We start from the raw sequence: 25,148 nt of genomic DNA on the forward strand, positions 1-25,148 counted from the left end.
GACAACATTTCCGACTGTTTTGTTTCTTTGTACCATGAAAAGGTCTTTATACTTTTACCTTTTAAAGATATTTCTGGGGCTTTCTCTGCCTTTATTTAAGAGGACAGTAGGCTGACAGGAAATAGGGAGAGAGATGGGTGGGTGACACACAGCATACACCGTCGGGATCGGGAGTCGAACCCGCAACACACTGTAAGACTGGATTACCAGTCTATGTGGTATGTGCCTGGACCGGTAGGCTAGCAGGCACCCCCAATACTTCTACTTTTGACTTAAAACATCACCCGCCAAGGTAGAATGACGTCACATCCACATACTTCTTCTCTGAGTGACGATGGATCGTCCCAAAGCTGTGTTAGGGTGCCCCTTGTGGAATGTGAAATTTTGATAATAGAACGACTTTATGCATCTTGGCGGGCAAGTGGAGTATTTAATAGAACGACTTTAATATTTTAACACCAGATGCTTAAGTACATATGAAGTGAGCTACTTAAACAATTTGACCCAAGTGATTTTCTTATGGGTGACTTACATTTACCCGCATTTGGGTTCCTGTAGCAGTGATTTTGACTGCAAATGCAGTACTACTGTGTTCATTTTGGACCCTGAGTGAGTCACTAATATTCCTCCATTCTAAATAGTAGCCTACATTTTATTCTTATCTATTAATGGTTGATTAACCATTTACAAGCTTCAGTTGATGGTTAAGAAAAACATTCAAAATGGTCACCCTGTACAACCAACCATATAATACAAAATATTGACATTTAATTTTAACATTGGAACATGTAACAAGAACATGTTCCAGGGGCCACAAGAAAGCTCCGCTGGGGCCGGATTTGGCCCGCGGGCCGCCAGTTGAATATCACTGTTATAGACCCTGTGCATGGATTGCATGGAGTCAGATGTAACTCGGAGCTGATGGGGAAAAACAAAGTTTTCCATTTGACCGCGGGGATGGTATGGTGATACAGCGCATGTGTTACGTCCGATTCTGTGACCTGCCGTCATTGCAGTGAATTCCTCATACGTTTTATGTCCCACGGCTGCCTTGGGCTCTGTGGGAATGATAGCCTCACAAGTCCAATAAAAACGTGCACACAGGCTTGAGCACACACAACGTCTTGCATGTAGACGTTGTGTGCGCGACAGTAGAAGAGAGAGATGGTGTGTAGACTGGGCAGGCAGCTACTACGGCTGAGTCGTTTTTGTTCCATAGTGGTTTGTTCTGTGTGCAGTGCGGGTCTGGCCGGCTCATGCGCAGTTGAAAGCGGGAGTATATCGCCTCGGTGGCTAAATGAAAACTCAAAGTATGACGCGTATCATGTCAGTGCACTTCCGGGAACCCGTTTGCGCATGCGCGCCACCTACAGGTCGAAATGTGGGAGAAAAGTGTAAAACATTAATCGATTATTAGAAGTGGAGACGCGCGTAAAGCTGGAAATGTAAACGGTTGTCATGCCAGAGCCATGATAATTTTATTTGAAGACAATTGGACAACTGCTGTTCTATGAGTTTGTAGTCCGCATACATACAGTGGGGCCTGGCTTCAATTAAGGTAGAAAATATAAATATATATCTATAATATCCAGATCTATCTATATATACAGTATATATATATATATATATAGAGATAGAGATAGAGATAGAGATAGAGATAGAGATATACACCTTGTCTAACCTCATGTAAAAAAGAAATCTACTGTTGCTCACTTCAGCCCAGCTCTTCTACTTGTTGATTAACCTCATGCACGTACCTGCTACTTTTTATGCTATGCATGTATGTATGTATACGTTATCTTAGATTTCTCTCCAAACGATGGAGCTTGCAGGAAAAAATGAATTCCACCCAGTTCTTTATAATAAAGTTTTGATTCAGATTCTCATTCTGATATGCTGTCCGTTGTTGACATAGCGAGACGCACATCCACTCACTCACTCACTCACTCACTCACTCACTCACTCCACTAAAGTAAAAAATACCTCAAAATTGAACTTAAGTACAGTACTTGAGTAAATGTCCCAGAACAATCAGGGCCAGAACATGTCCCCCCCACATGCATGATGACAAGAGTGAGTCAGCAGAGAGAGAGAGAGGGGTGGAGGACAGGGGGACATGGAATTAATGTGTGAGAATAATTGGACATAAGGTGAGAAGGCACACATGAGTGACCAGGGGAAGAGGGTGGGAGAGAGAAGCAGAGTGATAGAGGAAGGAAGAAGTGTTGGAAAAAAGTACTCAGATCTTTTACTTAAGTAAAGGTCTCAATACCACAATGCAGATATACTCTATTACAAGTAAAAGTGTGGTATTCCAAATTTACTTGAGCAAAAGTACAAAAGTATTGGCATCAAAATGTACTTAAAGTATCAAAAGTACTCATTATGCAGAAGGTCCCATTTCACAAGTTTTCAAATGTATAAGATTGTAAAAATCCTTTGAAAATAGCAGATCTACAAGCTCACAACGTGTAGCGAAGCGACGCGTTGTGAGCTCGTAGATCGGCTATTTTCAAATTGACAAAGTATATATGTTACAGGGAAATTAGCCTCGATCTCCAGGCTTTTATTGTTTAGTTTAGCTAAAAAATAAAAGCCTGGCCCAGCGCGTCGGTGTACTCGGTATGAGGAAGTGTTTCATTTCCCAACCAGAGTGCAGTGGGCGTCGCTCGTAATGTTGTGTTAACGGGGCGGGGGTTGACGGACAGATCGGTGAACCAATGGGATCAGCCGCAATCTCTCGCCGGCTCTATACACCCGCCCCTCTATACACGAAATCAGGAGCGTTGGGGCAGACTACAGGGAAATTGGAAAACCAGTGAAATCGAAAAAGGAGCGCTTGTTTTCCCTCCCCCCCTCTCGCTTCCCCCTTTGTTATCGATTCACTTTGATTGCAACTGGTGACATTAATCTGTCTATCTAATCAACACACCTGTTACTAGGTAATTCTGTAGAACCAACAGTAGAGGGCAATGCAAGCCACACTAGAGCCCCCCCTAAGCCTAACCCTAACTTCAGTTCTATGCCTAAACCTAACCTTATCCCTATCCCTAACCTGAAACACACAAACCAACCCTTCTTAATTCAATCAAACAAACTCACAGAAACACAAAGAGACCACCAGGTACTCAGAGAGAACTAAAAGAACAAAGACCCACTCAGAGAAAGGAGGAGTAACACCTGACCTAGATACTAGATTAAGGACAATCACAGAAGCATCAACGACCCTAGGGGAAGACAAGGGGCTTCTTCCTGACCCATAGCTTAAGACCGAAATAGGTGTGAGAGTAGTCAACCCAAATGCCCACTCAAAACCTTCAAAGGGACTAAGTGGGTTAAAGACACACATAATCAAACAATGGACCTAGGAAGACTTAGATTAACAAATGCAAAATAATAAGGACCTTAAAAATAAATGTCTTAAGGTTCTCATTACTCTAACCCTAACCCCTGTAGCAGAAATAAAGAATTGTGTCAGTCCCAGGAAAGACGCACTAGGATTGACCAGTAGTCACTGGGAGGTTCAGTTGGGGCAAACGCAGTCCCCACAAACATCATTTACTATTCTGTGCCTATCGGTACATAATTCGGACGGGGCTGAGTAGGCTCAAAGCGAACTTCGCAACGTTCAGCACGGCAACTCGCGCGCCTTAGCGCGCTCGGTGGTGCTTCTCGTGGCTCAAGTTCGCTTGAGACTGCGCCCCTCCATCGCGGTTGGGTTCATAACTATATTTGTATTCTTAAATCTTTTATTGAGTCCTAGTCCTGTAAACATTCTTATAATGAGACTATGGATGATTTTTGGTATGCGGTCCAACTAAGGTGGGACTCAGGATGACTGGACGTACCTGCCATGCACAGTCCCCAGTGAACATTCCTCACAAAGTTCACTGGCAATTTTATTTATAGTTTGTAAACATGCCTAAAAACCTAAACTTTGAAGAAAGGGAAAATGGTTAACCCTAATGGGGAATCCTTTCTTAGGAAAGGCGAAACAGCCAAAAAGAACTTAGGGCTAAGATTTAGAATTTAGATTAAAGACTTAGTTAAACAGAATGTAAAATTATAAGGACCTTAAAATTAAAGAGTAACGGGATCCCAAAAAGACTTTCTTTCAAAAACAAGATGGCGAGAGCAAAAATTCCTTGCTCTGCCTTTTTCGGAAAGGATGCCCTTTCTAAAAAAGGCTTAGCACTGAAGTCCAACCCAAACCATTCCCTAACCTCAGTAAAACTATGCCTAAACCTAACCTTATCCCTAACCCGAGCGTAGCGATAATGTCTTTCTCCGTCTCGCGAGTTAAAAATACAGCGTTACTCTGTCAAAAGAAAACCACCTAAGTGCAAAAAAGCGGCACTCCAAAAAACAGCGTTACTCTGCTCAGTTTGGCTAACCGCTTCATTATCCAACATGTCATAGAATATTCCTCTCATATTATCCATTTAATTTTCAGCGCTCCTCAGCATTCCCCTAGCGTAGCTCCCTGGTTGCTATGCTGTTGTTGTCGTCGTCGTCAGGTGTGGGGGGGAACAACAAAAGCCAGGTCTGCCTCGCATCAAAGCCCCGCCTCGCGCCGAAGCCCCGCCTCGCGCCTAAAAACGAGCATACCTTTCCAATTTCCCAACGAATGCCAATCTCCCTGCGACATATTTACTAGTGAGTCCATACCCGTGGGGGGATATGCGCACATGATCTGGCAACCCGGGGGGGGCAGTTCGTCCCATAGGTCTGAAGCGGTTTTGTAATAATAATCCAAATCTACTAAGTAACTAGTAACTGAAGTTTTCAAATAGTTATAGTGGAGTAAAAGTATAATATTTGTCTCTGAGATGCAGTGGAGTAGAAGTAAAATGATTGGAAATTGGAACGTACTCCATCAAAGTAAAAAAGTACCTCAAAATTGTACTTGTAATTGAGTACATCTACTCAGTTACTTTACACCACTGGATGGAAGGCTAACCTCAGTGGGCAACGGGAAGCAGCCAGCTCAGGCAGAGAGCCAGCTCCACTCCCTGCTGAACACACCATCCACTAACAGTGTCCAGTGCAGTGAAATAGAACACATCCTCCCCCTGCCAGCCAGCTTACCAGTTATACCACCCATGAACACTGACAACATGATGTCAGCCGAACCAATGCACCGTGGAGGAACCCAACCAGTGTCTCCACCAGTGGTGTAAAGTAACTAAGTAGGCCTACATGTACTCAAGTACTGTACTTAAACTTTTACTTTACCGATTTCCAATTGTCAATACTTTTACTTCTACTCCACTACATCTCAGAGGCAAATGTTGTACTTTTACTCCAATACAATTACTTGAACATTTTAGTTAGTAGTTACTTTGCAGATATAAATTATTATAAAACATACATTAACCACTTTAGCCCTGTTTTATATATAGGCTGTTTGAAAATAGCAGATCTACAAGCTCACAACGTGTCGCATCGCGACACGTTGTGAGCTTGTAGATCTGCTATTTTGAAACATTTTAGTACTTTTACTTTTGGTACTTTAAGTACATTTTGATACCAATTCTTTTGTACTTTTACTCAAGTAAAATTTTAATTCCGGACTTTTACTTGTAACAGAGTACTTCTACATTGCGGTATTGATACTTTTACTTAAGTAAAACATTTGAGTACTTTTTACACCACTGGTCTCCACAGAGGTGGCCGTGCCATAGAATTATATCTTATCGTCGCTGTCGTGTGGAAACCGACAGCGATATTAAAATTAAAATTTACCCCAAGCCCCCCCCTGTCCCCCGTCAAATGCACATATATAGAGATTTTCAACTAGCACTGATGTCAGACACAGCGGAAACCGTCTCAAATGCATATACTGTATGGAGATGCACTGATGTCAGACACAACACCGCCCCCTGGGGGCCCCTGATACGTCTAGAACAAGGGGCCAGCTTCCGAGTTGTAAATTGAGGCTATATAGGAGACAGTTCATATGAATGGTCTGTAGTCTCGCTGTTTCACCCCTGCTGGTGTCAGAAGTAAATAAGCTCCATTCAAGCAGATGGGTTTTGGCCGAACTTTACACTTGATTGTATTACCTTAACTCATAACTTTTTTTCCAAAAGCCCAGACTGCCAAGGACGACTTTTTGTGTTTTGTTGGTGTTTCCACTAGATGGCGCTCTTCGCTAACCCACAAGTGACCATTTCATCCCCAGATGCACACAGAACCAGGAGATCACGTGATGCCAAGATTCACTGCTCCATTCACTTCCTGGTTAACGTATTTGGGAAATCGCCTGTATCTCGCCTCCTGTGTTTCACTATTTATGTTTGGCGAGACATGCTATTTTCAACGGCCTATAACAAGCGAACGGGGGGTCGCAATTACATTATTTTTGTCCGCGGGGGGATCGATCGTACTGGAGATAAATATTCTGTGACTATTTGAAAAGGTAAGAAAATCGAAAAATCACTGGCAGTGGATGATTTATTTATGTATCTATTCTGGCAGTGAATTTATGAAAAAAAATACATAAAAAGTTGAAATATGGAGATGCAAGGTTTCTGCCCGACAGCGACACATATGACTGAAAATTGCATTTTATTTTTATTTTTTTTCAGTAAAAAATATATCAAAGGAATGATATTATTATTCCTTTGAACATTGAATTCCTGCATCAGGCAAAGGGATGCGTCGCACACGGTAACACAGCCAGCTGTAGGCATGCAGCAGCAGTCTAAGGATTTGAGCATTTATTTGTTTATTTATCCACCCGATGGGGATTATAGGAAGCACTTAACTCCGTCGGGATCATCTCCTCAAATATACGTCACTGCCATAGCCAGCCAGCTGTGCGGATCATGTTAACGCATTAAGACCGGGAACGCATCTGTGTAACCATTATTTTTATACTTTGGGCTATTAAAAAATAGCAGATCTACAAGCTCGTAGCGCGGCACCAAGTGCCATGGAACAACATATTTTGAGATGGGGGTCGGCAGCCAAATACATATCATTTTGGGGGTCCTTGACATGAAAAGGTTTTGTTCCAGGGACCCCAAAGAAGCAAAGATTTGAGTTAAAAATGTTTTTTATAAAATAAATATATATTCAAAGATTTGCGCACACGATTGAAAAATTTGCAGATCTACTAGCTCGTAGCTCATAGATGTATGAGCTTGTACATCTGCTATTTTTGAATAGCCCAAAAGTATAAAATAATGGTTATAGGCTGTCGCTAAAAATCTTAAAATGACACAGATAGGTTCCGGGACTGAATGGGTTAATCTGAAGAGGCTCGTTCATATCAGAAAGAGAGAACAAGTATATAGGCCTGTCACTACACAAGCGCCCAAACGCAATTATTTAAGATACTCACAATTTTCTTTGCATGTAGTTGACATTTTCACGGGTTGAAACATTGTCAGACATTTTCAAATATATAAAAAATTGTATTATTTACAAGCTCACAGTGTGTCACGGATGCGACATACATTTTGACAAATCTGAACACATTTTTCTATCTTTTTCCTTTTCTTTCTTTTATTTGTGATGTCAGAGAGTCTTCTACTCCAGTGGTTTGCGTGCCTTTTCAGGCCGTGACCCCCCCAAAATACTCTTATTTGAACTGCCCCCCCCCCCCCCTGACAAACAATTGGAATAGTAGGACTTGAGGCATTACACTTAGTTTGACTGCTGTTGTGAAAACAGCCGATCTACAAGCTCACAACGCGAGGCGTTGTGAGCTTGTAGATCGGCTGTTTTCAACCAAAAAAAAATCTCTTTCTTATATAGACTTTTACGATTGTAGGTATTAAAAAGGTCATAATTGTCACTTCACTGTCATCTGGGGACCCCCCAAATATTTTTGTGGGGACCCCCCTGGGGGTCCCGACCCACAGGTTGAGAACCACTGTTCTACTCTACTGCAAACAGCGTCAGTGTCAACCATGCGATCGGTACAATAACCACACCCTAAGTGTCTCTAAGAAGGAATACAGTCAGAGTCACTGGTACATCTATTTACTCCAAGTTATACTGGTGTATACAATAAGGGAGCGTTTAGATGGATGTTTATTTGCTTAATTAGTTGCTTCTCAACTGCTTATAAAAGGGTCCCCCCCCCCCCCCCAGTGCATTGTGGGTGATGGAGGGCCTTGGCGGGATGTGCCAGCCTGCTTTGTGTGACAAACTCCCTCAGAATGAATAATGCATGGTATTTATGAATGTCATCTGGTCCTAAATGTCACCGTGTTTCACAGGGAGGACACAGGGAGGACACAGAGTGGCGATCGACCGGGACTTTCTCCACAGGCCAAATGGAGTGCTGCTGTTGCACGTCGTTATTTTTATTTGAACGTGTTTACCAGTGGTGTAAAGTAACCATAAGGCCTTTGCAGACAGGGTGCGATTTTTCGCACGGAAAAAACGGACAATATCAACACATGGTTCTCTATGACCTCATGCACACCGGCTCCGAATTTACCGTGCGGCGATGCTTTTCTTTTCCAATCGAACCCAGTTCGATTCGTGCGTCTTTTCATATGCGGTAAAAACTGATTGACTAATCGCACCCTGTGTGCAAAGGCCTTTACTCAAGTACTGTGCTTAACTACACTTTTGAGGAATTCTTTGCTTTACTGGAGTATTTCCAATTTTCAGTACTTTTACTTCACCTCCACTACATCTCAGAGGCAAATATTGTACTTTTACTCCACTACAATTATATGAAAAACTTTAGTTACTAGTTACTTTGTAGATTTTTTCCCACACAAACACAAATCAATTTTGAGGGTCCTTGTCATGAAAATATTTGAGCAGCACCGGTTTCCAACAGACCCCAAGGACAGGTTGCGCTCCTTCTTTGATCCAGAAGCACTGCTACTAATCTGTGCAGCCATGGGGTTAAGTTGTTGTCTATTAACCCATTAAGACCGGGAACGCATAGGTGTAACCATTATTTTATACTTTGGCTATTCAAAAATAGCAGAAAAATTTAGATCTGCTATTTAAAAAAATAAATAATAATAATGTGTGCAAAAATGTGTATATATATATATATATATTTTTTTTTTTAAAGCGAGCATTGTCAACTCAAATCCTTGCTTCTGGGGGGGTCCCTGGAACAACGAGATGGGGGTCCGCGGCCAAATACATATCATTTTGGGGGGTCCTTGACATTAAAAGGTTTGAGAATCACTGATATAGAAACATATGATTTTTCTAAAAACTGTTAGGATTTAGAAGACATTAAGCCACAGAAGCAAAGATTTGAGTTACAAATGTTCACTTAAAAAAAAAAAAAAAAAAAATATATATATATATATATATATATATATATAATCAAAGATTTTCAAACATTTTCAAAAATAGCAGATCTACAAGCTCGTAGCGCGGCACTCTGTGCCGCGCTATGAGCTTGTAGATCTGCTATTTATAGATCTAATAAATCTAAAAATTACACACAGATGCGTTCCCGGGCTCAATGGATTAAGCCCCAGGTTATCAGTGGAGTGCAGGGTTTTCTGCTTGCATAACCACCATCTGTAAACAGCCACACAGTCACAACCTGTTCAGAGCAAAGGCAAAGAGCTTTCAAGGACTCATAGAGCTTACAGCTCTCCTGCATGGCTGCCCCCATAGCAGAGCACAGTCCAATCAAGTGGTGGAAGAAGTAGGCCTACTCAAATTTTTTTACTTGAGTAAAAGTATCAATTAGGGCTGGGATTTTAACTGATTAATTTCGATTAATTAATTACAGAACGCGAGGAAAAAAAATTACGCATTTGACTCGCGCTTAGTTTTTGCACCACAGAACCTTTCTCACTGGACGAGTTTCAGGCGTACCGATCATACCGGTGCACCAAGACTGGTGGTCTGTTTATTATTTTTTATTATTTTTTATTTTCAAATCAACATGGACTAACTAAATTGTTGGTAGTGTTATGGCCTTTGAAGCAACAAAGAGCTTTGTTTTTGTTCGTCTAGTTTGTTCATACAGGATATTGGACAATAAGGTCAATCAAGACATCTTTATTTTTATTTCTCCTAATGGTCAGGGTTTCCACTGTTCTGGAATGTACTTGAAAGTATTGTGTTTTACTTGTGCTTGAGTTTACAGAAGGTTCTTGAATTTATACAGGCTACCTGAATCTCTGAATATATTCCTAACATTGCTGCACTTTATGGTAAAACTTGGACTGATCTGTTGGTCTGTTTAGTACCACCTTGATAAAAACAACTACCATATTTTGTTGCTTAAACTTATGTATTCACTCATTGATTCACTCATATACGAACATCTGTTTTAACTGACAAGAAATTGCTTCTCAGGTGAAATATTGATATGTGATTAAATATGCGATTAATTTTGATTAATTAATTACAAAAACAATAATTTGATTATTTGTTTTAATCGAGTCCCAGCCCTAGTATCAATGCAACCATGTGGAAATACTCTGTTACAAGTAAAAGTCTGGTATTAAAAACTGACTTAAGTAAAAGTGAAAAAGGATTGGCATCAAAATATACTTAAAGGGATATTTCACTTTCAAAAAAACATTTGGTCATTTTATCGTCTACTCAGACTTTTGTGAGCCCCCCAGACAGTTTTTAAGTTGCTTGATTTAGTATTTAGATATTTGATAATCATTTTATCAGACACGCCCCCATACAAACCCATTATAACTTCAAACTCCATTTTTAACCTGTTAGATTCATCAAAAACACCCGTCCTTGGTTCTGCTGACTCACCCTGCCCTCCTAATACGTGAGGGGGCCGTGTTTTTTCGATTACTTTTTTCATTTATTAAAACTTTTTTTTTAATGTATTTAATTCTTTTCATTTAAAAAAAAAGACAAAAAATAAATGAAAAAAGTTATCGAAAAAACACGGCCCCCTCGCGTATTAGGAGGGCAGGGTGAGTCACCAGAACCAAGGACGGGTGTTTTTGACGAATCTAACATGTTAAAAATTGAGTTTGAAGTTATAATGGGTTTGTATAGGAAGGGGGCGTGTCTGATAAAATGGATATCAAATATCTAAATACTGAATGAAGCAACTTAAAAACTGTCTGGGGGGCTCACAAAAGCCTGAGTAGACGATAAAATGACGAAAAGTTTTTTTGAAAGTGAAATATCCCTTTAATTACTGAAAGTAAAAAAGTACTCATTTCGTACAATATCCCATTTCACATGTTTATAAGCGTATAAAACTTGTTTGAAAATAGCAGATCTACAAGCTCACAGCGCGTCGCTAGCTTGTAGATCGGGTATTTCCAAATAGCCATGGCTGAAGTGGTTAATGCATGTTTTACAAAGTAACTCGTAACTAAAGTTTTCAAATAATTGTAGTGGAGTAAAAGTACAATATTTACCTCTGAGACGTAGTGGTATAAGTAAAAGTACTGAAAATTTAAAATAAAATACAGTAAAGTAAAAACACCTCAAGTACTTGAGTAAATGTACTGTACTTCACACCACTGCAGTACACACACACACACACACTCACTCACACTCCCTCAGCAAGCCATTCATAGTGACCTTGAACCTTGACCAATAATATTAAAATTAATAAAATGTCCTGACCCAACCACCAGCTCAACAGTTTTATCCATATCAGATTAAAACTGCCAGATTTATCGCTGAACGCAATCAACCAACCAACCAACCAACCAACCAACCAACCAACCAGACAGACACAGAATACACTGGACGCAGCTGGAATCAAATCCACTTCTTAATGCAGAGTTAGAACAGTTAAGAGTTAATGCAATCCTCAGAGTAAATTTAAACCTCAATTATGTCATTTGTGTTGTTGAATAACATGTTATTTTGTCCCACCTGTATAGAGTATGTTAACCCATTCAAACCAGCATAGTGTCTTTTTTATTTTAGCATTGGCCATTCAAAAATGTCATATAGGCAAGCTCATAGCACTTGTACATAGATCTGCTATTGTTGTGTTGTGTTGTGTTTTTTTTTTTTTTTTATCTTGAAAGTGTTTGAATCATTTTGAATGTTTTAACACAAATGTTCTCTTCTGCAGGGAGTCCCATGGCACAAAACATTTTCAGACGGGGGTCCGCGGTCATATATCAATTTGGGGCTCCATGGCACAAAAAAAAGAGAACTACTGATTTAGATGACATTTGTAGAATCGGCCTCAGGTCCCAAAATTCAATATCTCACCTGAGCAAGCAGGAATGCTCCATTACTGTAGCTCAATGGTAAAAAAAAAACAGACTCTGTCTCTGTACTCCATCCGTCTGCATGTCAAAGAGAGGACAGAGCTCAATCACCTGATTGACATGTGCCTCTGAGAGAACCTTGGGGAGAAAGGCCGGGTTGGGGCACAAACACTACTCCTCCATCATCCGGCCTAGACCAGCAAAGCTCCTCATGGACTGACTGAGCTTGCAACTCCACAATTCTCCTTGCAGATGTAATATAATAATAATAATAATAATAATAATAATAATAATAATAATAATAATAATAATAATAATAATAATAATAATAATAATAATAATACATTAGACTTATATAGCGCTTTTCTTAGTGCCCAAAGTCGCGTTACAAAACAAATCAAAATAAACAAGTTTAGTAAGGGACCAGTCGAAATTTACATAAGGGGGGGCATGGAGGAAATGTATGTGCCCTGATCTAAAATGCCATGACCCTCCCTTTGACAAAAAAAAAAAATCAATGACCCTCCCCAAGTGATTACAAAAAAAAGAGTAACCCTCCCCGCCTAGAAGTGTCACGATATATTGTGTCACGATATAGCCTATCGTGGTATTAAAATGTGATGATAGGTATTGTCATGATGTCATACTGTATCGTAATATTTTTTTAATTGTTTTTTTAATACAAAAAAAAAAAACACTTTTTTTGCCGGTGAAAGTTAGGATTTTTTACTGTATGATATGAAATGTAAAGCTTATCATAATCATAGTAATTATTAATCATGTCCTCCATCATATTCAAGGTATTTTGGAGAGAAATGAAACAGACTCCAGTCAGTCACTTTCAGTTTAAAGCACTGCAGAGGGGAGGTGTTGTGTGTCAGCTGATGCTCGTTGACGCTCGTTAATGTGACATGCATCTGCACTCTCAAATAGGCCTACATCTAATCTAAGATTGTATTATACTGTATCTGGTATTATAGATTTTTTTTAGCTGTTGGAAATAACTAGGCTGCACTTGGTTGGTAAAGTCCAGATGACAAAAATATGAGGTTTGTGGAATTTATAGTTATGCAGTCTTATATTATATTATATTTGTTATATTAGTGTCTATCTGTCCTCTGAAACAATGGGTTTATAGTTAGTGAGAACTTCACTTCTCCATTAAGCTTGCACAAATGTATTTATTTGTGTGTACAAAGCACTTTGTAATTGTTTCTAACTTGCTTTATAACGTTATTTATAAGATGATGGCCAATGTTGATGATACATGAGAAAAGAACATTAATAATATATCATATCGATATCATGCCCAACATCATGTATCGTATTGTGAAATTCTTGACACCCCTAACCCTCCCCATCAAATACAACATGACATTTAAAACTGATATGTCCAATGTTTTGCTTTCCACATTGATTAGAACATTGCTGTAGTGTAGTCAGTCTTGCTAAATGCACAGTGTATCTGTAGTAGTGGTAGCAGAATGGATAGTGTTCTCATCTTACATGTGGGAAACCCATTGAATCCTGGTCAGATTGAAGAAAGTTGAATATTTGGTAACCAGTAGTTTAAAACTTTTGTCACTCTGCCCTTTTAATTATCAACTACAGTGACTACAACTACACTGTTGCCTACATAAAACAAATTAGGCTATCAATTATGGCCTGATGCTTCTGGTTTTACTTGTGGAGCTAGGCATCTATACACAACTGTCCATATAGATCCACATTAATCACATGCACAGAATTACTTCAAATGATTATGAATATCCAGTTATAGTAGGCCTATTTATAATGCATCTCTCCAATAACGCCTGTTGAAGTTTTGCTTAATTGTTCAACCACCATCGTTAAGACGCTGAATAGATTTGACTGGGTCGTTCACACTCGCTGTGCGTTGATGGCTTGTTAACGACCGTCATTAATTCTAAATAGACAAGGTGTTACTTGATTTGAATTCTTTGTATCCTTTGAAATGGAGAGGGGTCATTGACCACTGTTCTGCTGTACTAAAAAGGTATATAAAAAACGGACTATTTTATCAATTCAAAATTGCATGACCCTCCCTTGGATTCAAAGTAAAATTAGCTGACCCTCCCTTGGACCAAAATTAGAAAGGCATGACCCTCCCCTATTTTCCTCCATGCCCCCCCTTATGTAAATTTCGACTGGTCCCTAACCTTTGTTCTCAAGATGTTACAGCCAACCAGAATGCTGTCTTGAGTGACAGCCATCAGGCTCACTGACTCAAGACGTTCAACGGGGGCTCATCGTAGAGCCTCCAGGACCAGGTGGGACCGGTGGGGGCCGGTGGGGGCCCTAACCCGAGCCTCCGGGGGGCGCCCTTCAGGAAACGTGAAACCAGGTTACTGCAGTCTGCAGAAAGCCTGCACTCCCGCTCCAAGCCTCAGCCCGCCGGCCAACTGACTGGTGAAGGCCATGTCCTGCTGCGGAGCCCAGCACACACTCAGTGAGAGGGGAGTGCTGGCTGCCACACTCATGCAGTAGAATCTGATAAATGCAGAGGGCGTCGGTCAAGAGGCCTTCACACAGATTTCAGATAGAAGGGCACCTCACAGAAAAGCGTTCAAAAATCCATGTCTATACAGACCTGTCTGCACCAGGCAGGGCAGGTAAAGGGGTGGAGCCATAGCCTGAGCTTTGCCTCCTTGGGACGCTTAGTCTGTTGGGCTGGAGCGGAAACGGCTGGCCCTCTTGCCTCTAACAACAGGCACCTATAGCCTCCCTAGCCCTAGTCTGGCAAGATGAAACAATTCATACAGGAGGCGTGATCCTCACGAGCTGCCATGGCGTGACCAGGGCCCAGACTGGACACACACACTGGTCATGGCCATCCTCTGTGGGCATGATGCACCCCACACCATGCAGCACAAGAGAAACCCCCTGATGTGTCCATCTCCAGCCTCTTTTTAATATATATTTATAGATCCACAGACAGAACTACACCAGAACGCGGAAGCTGGCCGAACCCGCCAGCGATACGCTCACATGGTGCACTGAATCGACTGCTGTCTGATTCCCAGGGAATGTGTTTGTTTACCTACAAACGAGCCATGACAGCAAGCCTGAGAGGAGTGACTCAACACCAGCTCTCTGAACTGCACACTGCAGTGGATTAACTTGGCTGGCAAAACTCGTAAGTAGTTTAGTCAAATAAAGCATTAAAAAATAACTCAGTCTTTGATACTTTTTGCTCTACACTTCTGCTAAGAAGACCCATGTCTTGGGACTGCTCGGTGGAGATCAAAAGATCTGTGTAATCTCGCACACCTGGGCCTTATATACCCGTGCGTGCCAGTACGACTGGTGTGTCTTAAAGAGATATCCACGTCACAAGTGAGGTGGGGTCATACATATGAAATATGTTGGGTGGAGAGATACGATAGAGAACTGAGGTTTTCAAATACATTGCAGTGGAGTAAAAGTAGAATATTTGCCTCTGTGATGTAGTGGAGTATAGGAAAGTATCGGGAAATTGAAATACTCAAGTAAAATGAAAGGATAGAGGATTCTGTCGGTATTGGACAATAGTTCTTTCATCCTGCATCACTCACTTGACATTGTTTAATGTAAGGTGCTCGGGTGGCGCAGTGGAAAGTGCCTGCCCAGTGCCCACCGCCGGAGAGGATGTGGCTTCGAATTCACCATGGTGCATCCAGTCCAGCGTTTAAACCATACATGGGCAACTGGCGGCCTGGGGCCACATGCGGCCCCCACCTTCACTTAATGCGGCCCACAGGTTAATATCGGAATACTGATATATTATTGATTTCAGCTGTTACAATTGCAAACATGACATGCTTTAATTACTTCAGTCTATATTAGTAGCTTAATGACTAGTATTAAAACTCTAATGTCTTTTTTATGTCCAATGAATAAGATTTAAGTTCATAAAGTTAAGTAAGTATAACTAAATGCATTTGAAATGAAATAAAAAAAATACTTTTCAGGATTCCAATTAAAAAATTCAAAAAATAGCAAAAATAGCAGATCTACAAGCTCAAAACGCGTCCCAGTGCGAAGCGTTTTGAACTTGTAGATCGGCTATTTGTGCTAGCCTGGTAAACCCCCCTCCCTCCGGAAATCAGGCTGTGAAACAAAATGTGTGTCGCAACTTGAAGCTTCTTCCATTTGACAGAGTCAGGTTATATTTTTGCTACTTTTGTGTGACAAACGAAGTCCGGCATTAATTTACAAAAAAAAGTGAAAATACGGACATAAGAGGTTTCTGCCCGACAGTATGCAATGTGGCAAAAATGTCCACACTCTGGAGTGAGTGTGGAAATATAGTGGCCCTCTACATCATCAAAGTTGCTCACCCCTGGTTTAAACGAACACGATTGGCCCGGGATATTCCCTCCCAGCTACACTTTAACCCTGTACACTTTGGCTATTTGAAAATAGCAGATCTACAAGCTTGTGTCACAATGTGAAATGTTGAGCTTTTAACAGAATATTTGCAGATGGGGGTCTGCGGCAAAATACATATTAATTTGTGTATCCTTGACTTGAAAAGGCTTGAGAACCACTGATGTATTGTTCTTCTCGAAAGCAGGTTTAATCAACTTTATATAATATACAAGAAATGTCTAAATGTGGTTTGCTTTATGCTCCAAACTCAGTCGTTATATAACAAACAGTGTTCTACATTCAACCTCTGCCAAGGACATGGAAAGAAAACATTAATAAAAGCAACCAGCGCCTGAAGTTGAATTTCCATATAAACATGCATAAATTAAATATTACCCTAACAAAACCTTTTCCAGGGTAAAACACATCTTATAACTGGCTAATGAGAACTGAAGATTTCCTCGTGCAAACGGCCTGACGCGACAACTTTTTCACGCTTATCCGCTCCAAATCTCAGCCTGGCTTTACAGAGCTATCTGGAACTGAACACTATTTGTGACGGGAGAATGAGTGAAGCTATTTATTTATGTATTTATTTTGCTCCAGAGAAGTAAATTAAACAATGTCTTTTTGCTGGTGTGTTTTTAGCTTTTTACCCCATTTTTTATTCCAATTTAGTTGTGATGCAAATTGATTCCTCTCCACACACATAAAAAAAAACTTTTACTTTGATACTTTTTTTTAATGCAGACTTTTTATTTTACTTGTAACAGAGTATTGTCATATAACATTTATACGTAAAGGGACATTTTCAACCTACAGTATCGATATAACTGATACTAATAGTCTTCACAAATGCTCATTATAATTATTGCACCATCTCTGTCTACTCAGGGCTGTGGACAGTTCAGAACCCGCCTACCAGTGACATCATCTGTAGGCAGGTTTGATCATTTCAAACAATATATATTTTTTTATTTTGTATTAAAGCAATGGCTTCTATTTCAGCATGCTAACTTTCCAGGAATAAAAAGCCTGCAGTTTATATTGGCTTCGATTCTCCATCGATGATGTCACTGGTAGGCGGGTTTCTGAACATAATTAAAATGAGCATTAGTGAGGACCAATTATTTATGAAGATGAGATTGAAAATGGGTGAAGTGGTCCTTTAAGTTAAAAGGAATCTGATGACTTCTTGCAACACTGCTTTGCAGTAGCTCTGAAGACAGATGTGAGTTTTGCAGAGTTAAAGTTAAGATTCAGTGTTAATTTTGACGGCAAAGTTTGACTAGTTTTAATCATAGTCTTTTGAATAAAATTCCATTTAGTTTTAGTCATATTTTAGTCATCTGAAATGTTTTAGATTTTAGTCGACTAAATCGACAGTTTATTTAGTGGACAAAACAAACATTTTGGCGGGCCATGATAGCGTCGTAATGCATGAATTCCACTCAGCTGTGTGCTGAAAACAGACGATCTACATCTCACAACTCGTCACAGGCGTGTTGTGAGCTTGTAGATCTGCTATTTTCGGAGCGCGACACCTGCGCGCAACCAAGGCTAAAATGACTGGATCTCTTCTCCACTAGTTCCTCCCTGACATTTTAGTCTCGTTTTTATTTGTTGATGAAATTATTTTTGTTTGGTTTTCGTCTGTGAAAAAAGACAGTGGACTAACATTTTTTGTCAAAATGTATAGTCGACGAAATTAACAGTGGTTAATTGTTAATAAAATCCTCAGTGTTCATTTATCTCTTTGCTGTGGCGCTCAACACAGACGTGATTCACACTGCCAGACAGCCTCCCCCCCCCCCCCACCCCCCCTCACCCATCTCATCTAAAAGAATGAGATCAGCAAAATCCACAGGGAGGGATATTTATAGCTACTGAGTTGTAAATACAAAGACTTAATTATTGATAACGCACCGTTGTGCCGTGGGTTTATATATCATGTAATAATGTTCCCCAGGCTGACAAATGGTACATGAGCCTGATCGTTAACTACCAGGCTTAACGAGGCATTTTAAAAAGGGTTCGGGTGACAGCACCCGTAGGGTGACAGCACCCATTGCGGCACGGAAGCCTGCTTGTTGTTGGGACGCGCTGCTGGTGACTCACTGCAACATGCATGCACTGCACTGCAATGCATGCTGCAGAGCATGCACAGTGGTGGACAGTAACACAGTACATTTTGGATACTTATGACTTTCACTGCACTACATTTCAAAGACAAATATTGTACTTTTGAACATTATGAACTAACCACGTAAGCCCTATTTCAAATATAGTGAACATCTGCAAGCTCACAATGCGTCGTGAGCTTTCAGATTTTGTATTGTATTAAAAGAAAATGTACTTTTAATTTTGTAATTTAGAATGTTTTAATATTTTTCAAAGCAAGAAGTAGACCTACCACAGTACTTACTTACTAACTCGAGTACAAATTTGACAGATTAACTTTAACTTGTAGTTAAGTGATATTTGAACCAGGAGTATCTATACTTTGACTCAAGCACTGGGGTTGAGTACTTTGTGAACCACTGGATGCATGCACTGCAACACAGGGGCGTCATTGGAAACAAGCCCAAATAAGCAACTACACTTAAGACAGAAGCATAACCCGCAACTACCAATATTTACAAGCAACTCTACAGAAAAATAAGCCCAAAGTCGCTTATAATAAGCGGACATGGCAGCACTGGTCATTTGGGGTCCCAGGGGATGGCCACTGCCACCCCCTAGCATTTGTAATTAACCTCCCACAGTTGTTCAGGAGGCAGAGCGGCCAATCCCTGGCTTTTATACCAATAATAACATTTGTGGTGATACACTTTGTGATTCCCAAAGAGACACTGGTGGGAATTTCATGTCAGTTTTTGAATAATTTCATTCATGTTCACGACAAAGATTAGTTTAAATGATTTGTTCATCGTTCACCGCTCAGTGTTTACGTTTCCGGAGAATTATTTCCACAAATTATTTTTTGGGCGGTGTAGCCGCTCCTATAAGTGGGGTTGGGACACCTCATTAGTATTAGTTTCCTGCACTGTGATTGGCCCACCTGGCCCACTTTCCTGTACTGTTATTGGCTGACTCTATTCAGCACTGTGATTGGCTAGCGAGACACATGATGGGTGTGATTTTTTAATACAAAGTAGCCTAAGTCAGTACACTCACATGCCTATCGATTTCCAAGCATTTATTTAACTTAAAGTCGTTCATGAATACTAGCCTTAGCATACTATCTGTATTAATATTTCTATTGATACTGAAACGTGTTTAGGAACCATGCATCTTTAATTATTTTCATACTGACATTTTGTGTTAATTGGCCATTACCTGTCTTTTGTCAAGGAACCACTCATCTTTATTTATTTTAATACTGAAATGTGGTGTTAAATGGCCAATCTGTCTTTTGTCCAGGAACAATACATCTTTATTTCTATTCAAATTGCATTGCAATGCATGCATGTCTAGTGAAAAAGTCTACCGCAGTCTTTCGTGGGAAGAACTGTCCACCCTCTGTCTTCATGTAGTACTGACTGAACGTAAAATGTTCAGGAAGTGACCGAGTTCGTTGTCTCACCCCCTGGTAAAGACCGAATCATTTAGGAGGAATCGTTCATGGACGTCCCATCACTACAAAGAGAGATGACCATCAGTAGATGGATGCTGTGTATAGAGCCAGGAATGCATCCTGGCAAACATTATTTTAATGTGTGAGGTCTACTGCAGCCAGAGACTCAAGCATATCAATATTGATGTGGACACAAATTCTTACTCCGCCAACTCGCCACCGCTTGGCTCGTCATCAAATAAGGATTTGATTCCATTGAATAATCCATAAAGATCACTTAAGCTCACTTTTCAATATGTTAAAAAGATGATGTGCCTTGTCCTGTATCCTACTATAAATTCATGGAATCGCTGTCTGTCTGTCTGTCCGTTTTTCTCCTCAGTGGGTTGAGCAATTGATCTGAACTTGCACCCGGGAATTGACCATAAGCCTAGGAAGTTTGGATGTTTCTGGGCTCTGTTGTAATCAATGGTGGGAAAAGTACTCCCATTTTTTACTTAAGTAAAAATATCAATACTGCAATGTAGAAATACTCTGTTACAAGTAAAAGTCCGGAATTCAAAATGTACTTGATTAAAAGTACAAAAGATGAAAGTACCAAAAATAAAAGTACTCATTATGCAGAATGTCCCATTTCAAGTGTTCAAATGTATAAAAATCCTTTGAAAATAGCCAATCTACAAGCTCATAATGCGTCGCGACGCGACGCATTGTGAGCTTGTAGATCTGCTATTTTCAAATGGCCAAAATGTATACAGAGCTGAAATAGTTAATGTATGTTTTGTAATAATAATCCAAACCTACTAAAGTAATTAGAAACTAAAGTTTTCAAATAATTGTAGTGGAGTAAAAGTACAATATTTGCCTCTGAGATGTAGTGGAGTACAAGTAAAAGTATTGAAAATTGGAAACACTCAAATAAAGTACAAATACCTAAAAAGTGCAAATGTACTTAGTTACTTTACACCACTGGTGTAACGGTTACGGTCCCCCAGGCTATGGGATCCTCTCTGTTGTCACGGTTACGGCTCCAGCCAGTGGGTGGACTTAGCTATGGGGCCACACAGTACGCACACTCACACACAACCCCACACAGACAAGAACGGCAGCAGTAGCGACAGCGCTACAGTTATAAAGGACTTTGATTTAAGAGCCGTGTCCTCACAATACGATTCATTAGCGAAGGAGTGGCTTTGGATATCATGTCCATAGCACTCACACATGGGCGTTTATTCATAAGCGCAATGTTCGCATGAACGTCATGTTATTTGCAATAGCTTAGCGGCCTGAAACAATGTACAGTGGACTTCTCATGGTTGTGGTAACGACCTTACGACTCAATGACCAGGTTGTGACACACAGCCATGATCAAATGAGCAGCCTCCTCTCCTAAAGTTTAACTGAACATAATACTGTTTACACCTGCATCCAGCCCGCTGGGCTTCGCCGCAAAGGAGCCGCCTGGCGTGCCGGGCCATGGAGCCAAACCACCTGCTCCATGAAAGGCTCGTTTCCAGAAAATAGCATAATATCGTTGCTGTCGGGCAGAAACCAGCTAACTCCATTTTTGAGCTTTTCCATTTGTTTTCCATAAATCAGTGCTATTGAACACCCTTTACGTGTTGGTTAAAAAACATGTTGAACCAATGAAAAGTATTAAAAAAGTGCTTCTGACAAAACCAGCTAACTCCATTGGATCCTCAAACTTACTGCTAAACCAGCTAACTCCACCAAACAGGGGTGGAGTTAGCTGGTTTTGCTGACTCCAGGCTCCACCCCCTTTTGACCTCCAACCTCATTGTGAGCTTGGAGGTCCATTCAGCTGTTCTTATCAATGATGAACAAAACCTCCTAACTCCACTTTTTGTTTTGTTGTTTCATTTCCTGAAAAATGAACATTTTGGAGTTGGCTGGTTTCTGCCCAACAGCAGAGATATAATCGACAAGCTTACAACGCGTCACGCTGCGACACGCTGTCGATCGGCTATTTTCAGCAAAAGCCTACCCCACAATAACAGAAAACAGAAAACACTGAGGGACTCCGGTCAACCATATGGGGTTTAAGTGGTTAATAACTGAGCCTATTCGGGCGCCTCAAGTCCAGACACCCATTGGTGCCTGTCGTACAGGAGCTCCTGCAGCAATGCAGTGAATTCAACAGCGGATTGCTTTTGGAGCATGGAGTGGGAGGCAAACACCTCTAGACTCCATGACTTAATCCCGACGTCGGTTTTCTCCCTACTGGGATGGACCTGCCTGGACCGGCATGGGTGAGGCTTAATCGCCTCCGGACCGAAATCGAGTGTTTCCGCTCATCCATGTGTGGCCCCCCCAAGAGTGTGACCCCATTTATATGTATTTTAAAGTCTGATAATTATTTTCTACAATTTCGTTGTACTACTGTTTACATTTCATGTTAAACATCCGTGGAGCAGTGAGGACGGAACGTTTGTTCTTAGCCCAGTTTCTCTGGGGACCCAATATAAGGGAGTATCCCTTCCGGTTTTCTTCAGTTGCATTCTGGAAAGAGAAACAACAAGTCAAGTCTTTTCATTGTTCCGTGTCTTTTCCTGTTTTAATTCAGGTCAGTACAATGTAAACAAACCAACGTTTTATCTCATAAGAGCAGACTTTAGTAGTTAGGTATTTTCGCTAAATGTTATTGGGTAAATGATCACTATTGTGATGCCATGATTTTTGATAGTTGGGTTAATAAAACCAACAGATTGTGAGTTGCATTCTGGAAAGAGAAACAATAAGTCAAGTCTTTTCATTGTTCCGTGTCTTTTCCTGTTTTAATTCAGGAGCAATTTTGTCACTGTGGTACCCAGCAGCCCTGGGACCCGTAACACATGCACAGATGGGGTTTGCCTCCCATTGTGCGACCTGCGAGTGCGGCGCAGAGGAACAAACTGCAGACCATGTAACATCCTGGAATGACGTGGTCGGGGTCCCAATGGGATGCATGGCTTGCCGTCTGTGGATGACGATACGGTGACTTGGCTGCAGGAGGTGTGCCCAGAAATCTATAGCCTGGGTGAACCCTAGCCTCGCGTAGCCAGACTATATCACTGTGTGGATATGAGTCTGGTGCTTCTATGAGGATTTTTTTCCCCCAAGGGGGCGGGATCAAAACAATGGCTCTGGATGCAATTGGTTAGACTTACAACCAACTACCAATCACAGTCTCCCATATTTAAATACTGGGCCCTGATTGGTCACCCCAGACTTCTGGAGCAGGAAATGGATTCACAACGGAGCGGTGCCAGACCCAAATCGCAGAGGGCAATTTATTTTTGCACTGGCAGATTCGTCTGGTCCCAGGCTAGGTGAACCCCCCCTCCCAACCCTGCCCCCCCTTTTACCACCAGGCAGTGGTGTAAAGTAAGTGCATTTACTCAAGTACTGTATTTCAGTAAAATGTTTTGGTACTTTTACTTTACTGGAGTATTTCCAATTTTCAATACTTTAACTTCTAATCCACTACATCTCAGAGGCAAATATTGTACTTTTACTCCACTACAATTATTTGAAAACTTAAGTTACTAGTTACTTTGTATATATAAATGATTACATTATAAAGGGTGCATGTCGGCTTTCCGACATGTCGCCTTTCCGACGGTTACTAACCCTATACCTAACCCTAACCCTAACCGCACGCGGAAGCCACTAGTCGGAGTGGTGGGATGTCGGAGTGGAAGGCAGTTCTCCATTATAAAACATACATTAACCACTTTAGCCACCTATTTTATACCTAGGCTATTTTCAAACATTTTAGTACTTTGGTGATGTCACTGACATGTGAAAAGACGTGCAAAAGACCTAGCCTGGTAAACCCCCTCCCTCCGGAAATCTCATTTGCATTTGATTTCAGGGAGGTCTGGGATTGCGCAGGGAGTAGAGATGGCCGAACACTGCGTGTCCGAACCAATCAGCGGCTGCTAGGGGCGGGATCATCCAATCAGCTGCCTAGTAGCTTGAAAAAAATAAAAACTGTCTGTCATCGATTCTGCGACCGAAGTCTCAGATGGGAAGTAGGCTGTGAAACAAATGTGTGTCGCAAGCTTCTTCCATTTGACGGTGTCAGGTTACAAAAGACCCCCATAAGAGAAGATGATTCCAAATATTCCAAAAATGTTCAAGGAGACACGTTGTGAGCTTGTAGATCTACTAGCACACAGAATATTGTCTCTGTCGGGTGGAAACCTCATTTATGTCCAAAACTGTTACTTTTCAAGATTCAAATATTTTTTTTTACAAAAAGTAGCAGATCTACAAGTACAAGCTCAAAATGTTTTGAGCTTGTAGATCTGCTACTATTGATGTTTTTGTGTGATGCTGTATTATGATCAAGTAGGGCATTCATTTATGAAAAAACACAAGAAGTTAGAATATGGAGATAAGAGGTTTCTGCCCGAAGGCAACGATATGTAGGCCTATGCTTGGGTGCAGGTGGTTAACAAAAGTGGAATTTTAAAGACGGGGTGCCGTGATTTTCAGTGATCCCCCCCCCCTAAAACATAATCATCAGGTATTATGGTTATACTAGGAGGAAGATGTACGGAAAGTGTTCAAATTACGTTTTTATGTGGACACGCCTCCAGTTCATTAAGTATACCTGGTTCTCACCTTAGCACCTCCTCCACCACCTTAGCACCACCCACCTGTCCTAGTCCCTCCTCCTCCTCATGCCCACACCTGTTGTGTTATGATAATGAGGGGGAGGGTATAATTTTACTGTGTCATTAAAGTGCTGTTTTTCTATTGGCACGTTTGACCCTCTATTCTATCAACCTCATAGACACATGAAAAACATGAAAAACAGAAAAAGTGCAAAACCATGGCACCACCTCTTTAAGAGTTTTAAAGGGCAAGACCACTTTAGTAGAGGTTTGGGTTGTGTAGTTACCTTGCCATGAAGTAACTCCAAAGGTGGACAAGAAATCAAAAATAATTACTCCATTGATTAGTAACTGATAATTCAAAATATGCTCCTCATTGACTTACATTGTACAGTAAAACAGTTCTCAAAGTCACTCTTT

General features: G+C 40.8%; 1 protein-coding gene across 1 annotated transcript in view; it reads right to left on the reverse strand.

Moving 5' to 3' along the window:
- Positions 1-25,148, reverse strand: part of LOC308082046 (E3 ubiquitin-protein ligase TRIM35-like) — a gene marked incomplete at both ends in the record, with an annotated part of 105,011 nt that overhangs the window by 62,656 nt on the left and 17,207 nt on the right. The window contains one exon of the mRNA XM_080423656.1: positions 14,529-14,669. Coding sequence (XP_080279782.1) covers positions 14,529-14,669 — 141 coding nt within the window. The remainder of the gene's footprint in view (positions 1-14,528; positions 14,670-25,148) is intronic.

Source organism: Gymnoscopelus braueri (genome assembly GCF_963280865.1).
Source record: "Gymnoscopelus braueri genome assembly, chromosome: 3".
In the NCBI taxonomy this organism is placed as follows: Eukaryota; Metazoa; Chordata; class Actinopteri; order Myctophiformes; family Myctophidae; genus Gymnoscopelus; species Gymnoscopelus braueri.